The 8714-nt window shown below is 40.4% G+C and overlaps 1 protein-coding gene across 5 annotated transcripts in view; it reads left to right on the top strand.

The window, feature by feature from the left end:
* The first annotated feature begins 3194 nt into the window (after positions 1-3194).
* The window catches only part of itga7 (integrin, alpha 7), a 36388-nt gene continuing 30868 nt past the window's right edge, over positions 3195-8714 (top strand). For all 5 annotated transcript variants that reach the window (XR_311921.1, XM_005740085.1, XM_005740084.1 and 2 more), the window contains exon 1: positions 3195-3703. Coding sequence is in view for 4 of the 5 variants with exons in the window: in XM_005740085.1 (XP_005740142.1) it covers positions 3486-3703 (218 nt within the window). In the remaining variant the exon portion in view is untranslated. The remainder of the gene's footprint in view (positions 3704-8714) is intronic.

Raw genomic sequence — 8714 nt, 5'->3', positions numbered from 1 at the left:
TATATATATCTAAGAAAAAAATAAGACTTAATAAAACATCTTACTTGAATGAATGAATGAAGTTTAGTTTTTACATCCATAAACGTGTGATTACATGTTTTCACCAGTACGAGAAAAGCCTTCCCAACGTGCACTCAGACAGATATAGCCAGAATGGGCATGCTTGGTTTTAATCCCATAATAACCAGCACCAGCTCCCTCTTATAGCATCTTACACTGTCCATAAATCAATACAGTAATAGTGCTGACTGCAGCAATCTCAGCCATTGAAGCAATGTGGGACTAAAACGGGAGAAATGACCCTGACTGTGTGCACTGCTGCTGCAGTCTACTGTCTAAAATAAGCTCTCTCCTTGGAGCATGGCTCAGACTGCTAATGAGCACTTATGTGGGAATGCCAGTGTCATGGATAGTGTGGCAGATAATCTTTACAGCCAGCCAGCTTCACTGATTTCTTTCTCCTCGTCTCTTTCTTCTTTTTTCCACTTTCTTCTATCTCAGCCTCTGATTATGCTTTGTTCTGTCAAAAGGCATTCTTGTCTGGCCTCCCGCCCGAGCTGCCTTTAAGATATTTCAGCATTTTCTCCACATCCCACACCCACATTTTTCCTTCTCTTCTAAGTTCTTCTGGTATTTTTTTTTATCTCAAAATGAAGCAGCTCATCTCTCACATAATAGACAGAAGGAACACTGCTTCATTGAAAATAAAACCGCCTTTTTGATCTGGCGTTAGATAATATCTGGGACTCTGCAGTGAACCAGTGAGCTGTGTGTGGGAGCTCCGGCTGACAAAAGCACAAACTCCCCAGTGCTGGCTCTCGCTGTGGCCAAGGTGCTTCAAACAGACACCGAACTTTTCCAAATGGAAACACAAAGAGCCACAACAGCCTCCATGTTTTTAAATCAAAGTTAATGTCACATGTGTACAAAGAGAACGGAACCAAAAATGAGGAAACATCATCATCAACTGTTCAGATCCAGATAAACTTCTGAATTTATGAAAGGTATTTCTTGCTTCTTGATCCTTTTGACTAAATACACAAAACATATATACTTTACTATTTAATTAAAAAAAATAAAATAAAATGTTGTCATGCTAAAAAAAATGAAGGTGGTCTATGGTGAGCAGAGTCGAGGTTATACCTGGTAAACATGAGCATGTTAGCATGCTGCTGCTAGCAACAACAGAGCATATTCAGTGTGTGGTATCGATAACTGTTCATCCAGGATTAGATTAAATCAAAAGCAGTTACTATGTGTAACCCTCAAGTTATAATGACCAAGTAGTAGTTGTTATACAGGAATACTTGTTGTATTTATCTTTGTCGTACCAACATGGTTTCTTTAATCTATCATGCATAAGGCATGTTTATGTCTTATTTTCTGATCTAGAGGGGATGTATTGACTGAAACAGCACTTGCCTCTGAAAGCCTCTGTCTGTTCATCCCTGTAAAGATCAGAAGAGGGACGAATATTTTAAGTAACTGAGCTACAAACATTCTCCAGATATCTCTGAAACAGCAAATTCATCCTTGGCCTGCACGTCTCCTCAGGCTGATTGAGGACATCTCTGATGCTGTTAGCCGCGATTCACTGTGAAATATTTTCAAAGGGGAATATTAAAATAGATCCTAAGTCTATTTAAAAAATACTGACCTCACACAATTGTGCTTCCATTAGTCTTGCCACAGAAATGGGTTTTAAAGTTCCTTTAAAAAATAAATTAAAGCATCTGTGAAAAGTTGTTGAAGATGTTTAAAAATGTCTACAAAAACTCAGGTATAAACATCTTTTTAGGGCAATAACTCACTTGAATGTTAAATGTGCTCATATATGGGATCATTTTTTAAATCCCTCATAAGGGCAGCAGGGGGCAGAGAAAGTTTAACAGCAGGTTCATGAAGCTAGTTCATGATGCCAGCAGGTCACATGAGAAGAACTGAGCCTCATCCTGCTGGAAGCTGGTGTATGTAGACACTGATAACACTACCACAGATGCTAATTCTAAGCTTGTTTTAAAGTTGAAGTCACACTGACCAACTAGTTTAATCAGCAGGATGATATTTGACTTTGATCAAAATGAGATAAAACTCTTAATTATAAAAAGGAGCTGTTTTATAATTACTTTATTCTGGATTTAAGCTTTAAAACTGAAAGAGTTGCCTTTTTTCTTCCTTTTTCCTTTTAGTGTATTTGATTGCAGCTCAATCACTGATCCTTGTAAAAAGTTACACTCTTCTGTACCCTGTATGTGTTAACTTGAATATATCCAAAATGTATATTAATTATGTTGATATTTAGCTTTTTGTCCACATAAAAAAAAAGTATTGCGTCAAAAATGGCAACTTTGAAAATCCTGCTCAACCCACATTAATGCGTCGTCACCTTTTACAATCAAATCTGAACGAACCCATCCCGACAGACACCGCCCCCCCTCCCCCACGGGGAAACAGGTCCTAAAAACCTGTAAACTCATTCCAAGAATGCCACCTGTTTGTGTGATTAATGTGCAACTGTTTGCGTGACGTTTATTGTGTGGACAGTTGAGGTGACACGCTGACAGCTGCGCGCAGATTTGACCTCAGAGAAACAGAAATTTGTGTGGGTGTAGTCCCACTTTGTTAGAGGGAGTATCTGCTGCTGATTATGTCCCTGTTGGCACTGCTTAGTCACAGTGCATACATTATTCCACTCTGTCTTTTCAGGAGAGCTAAAGGCCTGAAATAAAGTTTCCTGGGTCACTGTGCACATTTCTGCCCCTTTTGTCCTCCAGATACGTTCCAGAGATGTTGGGGCTTTAAAGCTAAAAGAACATTGAGTTTCTTTTATGCATTAACTTCTTAAGTCTCAATATTGTACCCCAGTTTCCCCCTTTATGTTACTCCGATGTACATGCACCTGCAGCAACAGGTGGTCACAGAGGGAGGCACTTTGGAGCGTGTGAACTCAACAGATAAAACAGTCTGCTGTCTTTTCACCCGCTCTTGCTCTGTTCAATGGCCTCCAAGTATCCGGACAACCTTGCCTGGTATTTTGGCAGAAGTCCCTTGAGTGTTGATGTCAGCTGAGAGAGGGGAGAAAAGGAGGGAGGGAGGGAGGAAGAGAGGGAGGAGGGGATGAAGGCCTGAGAGAGAGAGAGGAGGGGGAGGAGTGAGCGGGCTATTCAAGGCACTTGTCCTCTGTCTCCCTCTGAGCACAGAGGAGGGGGAGGCGCACATGCATTGAGGGAAGCACACTTGCACACATAGTAGTAGCAGCCGCATTTTCACAGGCTGCTCTTCAGACTGACAGCAGCAAACGGAGTTGAGAGGCAGCGCAATAGAGCGAGGGAAACAAGGCAGGCATCCAGAGAGGAGAGCAAAGCAGAGGAGGCTCACGCAGGGTTTCCCCTTACTGCCCTTTGGCTCTCTGGGACCCACAAAAGGAATCTCCTCTGTGCTCTTCTTGAGCTGAACTTGCTTTGCCAGAAGACCTGCACCCCACTATGGCAGCCCTGGTGGGACATGGGAACCCTTGTCCCCTCTCATCTGATTCCTCTAAACTGTGGACTACCTTTATTTTGGGTGTGTTGACCCTTTCGACTCAAGTCTGGGGCTTTAACTTGGATACTACTCACACACTGCATAAGTTGGGAGACCCTGGCACCTTCTTTGGCTTCTCTCTTGCGCTTCACCAGCAGCGTAATCCAGACCCTCAGAGCTGGTGAGTGTGAATGCGGCACTGAGCTCGTCCTGTGTGTCCTGTGTGTTTCTGACTCAGGTCAAATATGTGATGTCTTGTGTGCGCACCTGCTTCTCATACAAAAGCTCATCGCGAGTTCATTCTTAGGGATCTAAAATGCTAATGCCAACACAGCCAGCATTTCTGCACTGCATCAATTTGTCAAATCACTGCTTTGCTGCAGTAGTTGCTTATGTGCAGCGTCTGCACTGAGAGGAGAGTGGATGAGAGCAAGCTTCCTGAATCAGAAGTGAGGATCTGATTTCTCTAAAAGGTAGAAGAGTGTTTTTAAGTCATTCTCTTGGAGGAACTCATGTCCCATGAAGTATAGAGTGAGGAGTCTTCAGTCTGTCTGGTTGTGCCTGTGAACCCAAAGTTAAGCTGTTCATGTGTGTTTGCTCTCTGATCTGCTGTTTGCCGGCAGCTGTTTTGATGAGTCTTCCAGTGTGACCGGAACACTCACGAGTCCTGTTCCAATCCTCCAGCAAGTCATGAATAAATGATAACAACAAGCCTGCGTGCAAATCTTTGGACATGTTTACGACAGGACCGCGAATAAGAGGCTGCCCAAGTTTAGCTGTCTGGATGCTTTGTGGTTGATATTGACGAGATCTGTTCCATCTGATTTTGTGGTGTATTTTCTTTTAGTCATGAATTTGGTGCTGCTTTTTGTCAAACAGTCTCTGCTTAGATTAATACAGTGCACACTATCTGGTGAGATTCAGAAGATTAAGTAAAGTTGCAGAATTGCAAGAAAAATCTTGCATATAAAATAATGACATATCACAGCACTCTGTATTTTATAAGATCCTAACAGAGAAGAATACACATGTATTCCAAATCTTAACCAACAGTTGAACTATAGCTGTAAAATAAATATAGCAGCGTTTGAGGTAATATCTTCCTCTGAAATTTACTGATTTATAAATGTAATGTTTGCTCCAAACCCCAAAATAGCAAATGCAATGTTCATGTCACATGTCTGGTATAAAGGAAAATTAATGTTTAAGGATGAGGGAATTAACTTACTACAAGCTCCTGTTTTGGAGCTCCATATTTAACTGCGGGCTGCTTAGTTTACCCGGGCTGGAGTCACCCTGTCGCCTGGTAAGACCAGGGGAATGACATCAGACACAGTCATGTCATCCCTCTGAAAACCAGCGTGCTGTCCAGCAGCATTCCTGGGACTTATTTTAAAAAGCAACTACCAGAATACACATTGTATCACTGACTGCTGTGTCCTGAGTAAACAAGGGATAAGACTCCAGCAAAACTGTCCATCAGGGATGTTAGAGCCAGGAGACAGTCAATAAAACTCTGACCTGATGTGCTGATGTGATGATGCATCTACTGGAAGAGAGTGGCATGAATGATGTTGCTGCCGGTACGCTGGGAAAGTACTTTGTGTTTGGATGACTTTATGGTGATTTCATCCTCAGTCGGTCTGTGCAGATGACTTTGCAGGGTGTAGCCAGCCAGGGTTTTAGAAATATTGAATAATGGGGCCCAAAACAATTTGACTATACACAAAGAAATGTATTGTATTACAAATTTTGTCAACGTTCAGCTTTGTTACTCTACATTTTTTGAACACCATGAACACCAATGTCCTTTAAAAGTGTTTAGCTTAAGAAATGAAATCATGAGGCCAAAAGGTAAAGCAGCATTTTATGCCCACTTTTGTGGAGGAGAAGCAGTCTGAGAACATTCTGCCATTTCAGCAAGTTGACAAAACGATTTTAGAAAATATTATTTTTAATAATGGCCACACTGACAAATGCAACGCTTTTAACTCTGTTTTTAGTCTTTACTGTCTCCTGAAGAAAATACACGACTCTTTAGCCGCTCTCAGTCCACCAGCTACAGCTGTGTCTGTTAACCTGAACTCTTTCATGGCGTTTTTAATTTCTCTTTGCTATTTGGGCTGATTGGGACCTGATGAATATAAAAACAAAGAAATACCAGATTTTTGTTTTTGACAAAAATGAGATCCACATTCGTTTTTAATTTTGCTAGAACAGTGGCAGTATAATGTCTTCGTAAGTGGATATCCTTGTAGAGCAGAATTTAGTATTTTGGTCTAGACAACCCAAAATGTGATGTCCACATATGTGGACGGCAGGTCCTAGGAGGTTAAACAACTTGTTCATGAACTTATTCCCACAAGCACTTTTTAAGCTGCCTATCTAACATTCACACATGCATTCACACTCCGATGGATGCATTGGAGAGCAACATGGGGTTAGTATCTTGGATATTTGGATATGCAGACTGGAGCAGACTGGGATCAAACCACCAACCTTCCAGTTAGTAGGTGAGCTACCACCTGAGCAACAGCCAGTAGTGATGTGATGTCCACATATGCGGACGCCAGATTAAAAATGCACAGAAACTCACTGCACTTAAAAACGATGGGTATGGGCTGCAGAAACAAATGCTCAGGAGTCAAAATCAGATATTTTGGTAATACAATAACATTTTATTTTCTTTGTAGTCGTTTGAATTTAACATGTAATAAAATGTGACATTAATGTGTTAACAATCCCACATTAATAATGTATTCCACGTTGTTTTTAACCTTAATTATTGTGTGATAATTAACTGTTATGACATGGTTATTGCCTCTGTCTTTAAACCACATTATAACCCCACTATTACCATATTACTTTAGAGCTGTAATATAAAGTAGTACCAATACTTTTTATCCTTCTCAGAGTGTGTTCTGGGATCACCAACACAAAATCATTCTGTGCCATTTCGCATGCTTTTAAGTCATGTTTTAGTTAGATTTGAGGTAAAATCATAAATTGCATTAAAATAAAAATGCTATTAGGGGCTATGAGACTTTTGGAATTATGTTTATTAAAATAAAAATGGCTTTCAGCGGGAAATGGAAGCCATCTAGTGTGTTACACTCTGGACAATCCTGACATGTTGTTTTTAGGAACATAATGAAAAAATAATTCTTCTTGGTGGGAAATTCTAAATATTAGAGGTTTTATTGCCCCTTCAGAGATGTATTATTCAGAAGCAGCACAATAGTTATGCTTCCTGTCTGAATAATACATTTCCATTAAGCCTTATTCCTTCTGTGTTATTATTACATTTCCTATTTGGTAGTTTAGTCTCCAGCCCTCGTGAAGCTGTCTGCCTGAAACTTATTGTAATCAGATGCTACTGACTCACTTTCTTTTTCTATGATGAGGGTTTGGGTTACTGTCACCTGTGGCCATAATGTTTTACAGTCATTGTGTGTTATGTCACTCTATTCGACTGAGAAAATGATATTTTTCTTTGATGCTCTGTGCTGTGCTTACTCATGATTAAATCATACTATAAAGTAATGCGAGTGCTAATACAGGTCAGCGTAGTCATACTGTCGCCCCTGAAAGAGTTTCACCGCCAGCGGCTTTGGAGTTTCACAGTTTATCGGAAGCTCAGCAAAGATCAGAAAAGGAAATACTGTTTGGAGTTGATACCGAGTACACAATGACTGCCTTTTTGTTCAGTTTTGCAGCATCAAACCTTGCAGCTTATTTTCAGTATGGCAGTAAAGGTCAACCCATGTGACACAATATTATCATACTGACTCACATACTGTGAGGACAAGCAGGTCGTTGACACGGCTGAAGTAAAACTAGGCCACAGTTTAGAGCCTTTTGTAAAGCTTTGTTTTTCTTCCTGAGCACAGGCCAAAGCTTAAACGAGAGAATTTCATCTTTTGCTGCTAACGCCAAACAGAGGATGAGACGTGATGGGTATTTGAGTCTGAGTTATGTGTACATCTGCTATTTTTAATGCTAAGAGAAGTGCTTCTGCTATTAGTGTACTGCCTGGTGAAGACGGGAATCTCCCTGGGCTTGAGCCCCCCACTGCCTGTTTACCTAAATTTAAATAATAAACATCTTTACGCTGTGGTAAGTCTGCCCAAAATAATTAAGAAAACGTTATTCCTATAAGACAATATGCTCTAATATTGTCATAATTCATTAATAATGTACAGATTTCTCAGTTTCAGAGTGCTTAACACATGTCCAGGCACAGCAGTCCGTCTTTGCTAATCCTATATAGCTTGCTTTTTTCACTGAAATATCTGTAACATCACTTGTGCATTATCAAATTCTATATCAAAGTCCAAATCTATATAATAAATCAATATACAGTGTGTGCTGCAAAGCCACACATCATTGACAATACTGTTAGACTGTGATTTATCCTACAGTTGATTTACAATTGACTGTGTTGCAACGCATTCATAGGAAAAGTGATAAAGTCTCAGGTTGCAGTAGGGGTCATGTTTACATGTGGTACTGCTTCTGATAGTAGGCACAGTCTGTCTCAGTGCCTGGGGGGGGCCACAGGTAGCTGACATAGTCACAGACATGTGTCTGGAGTTTGGTTTCATTGGCTGAATATGAATCCAAAGCAATGCTTTTTGAGGCCGAACAAATCCTCCTCTTGAACCGAAGGCGTGATTAACACCCTAAGGAAGACTGGGACATAGGGGTGATCACATGCTGAATTCCAAAGGCATACAGAGTTTGCAAAAGAAGAAGGGTTTGACATTTTGGGAAACATCCCCATGTACTTTGTTGTTCTGCTTTGGAGAAGAGAAAACATCATAATTTCTAAAAACACCATAAAACCTACATAGGGATTATAATTCTCATTCTGATTTCAGATCTATACAGTAAATGTACCGAGCAACAGATTAGACCAACAAACACTAAAAACTGGGGGAAACAGGTAGTCTGTGTCTGACCTAATAGATAGTCACAGTATTGTGACGGCACTAGAAGACAGGATCATATCACTCCTATTCTAGCTAACCTGCATTGGCTTCCTGTCAAATACCGTATTGTTTTTAAAATCCTTCTATACACTTTTAAAATTTTAAATAACTTGGCACCTAGCTATCTGATTGACCTTCTTAATTTATATATCCCCACAAGGGCACTCAGATCCTCTAATCAGGGGCTCCTAATGCAACCAA

The sequence above is a fragment of the Pundamilia nyererei genome, unplaced genomic scaffold (genome assembly GCF_000239375.1).
Source record: "Pundamilia nyererei isolate P.nyererei 1_Seehausen unplaced genomic scaffold, PunNye1.0 scaffold00096, whole genome shotgun sequence".
In the NCBI taxonomy this organism is placed as follows: Eukaryota; Metazoa; Chordata; class Actinopteri; order Cichliformes; family Cichlidae; genus Pundamilia; species Pundamilia nyererei.
The sequence above is the reverse complement of the archived record's forward strand: the minus strand, read 5'-3'. Positions and strand labels throughout refer to the sequence as shown.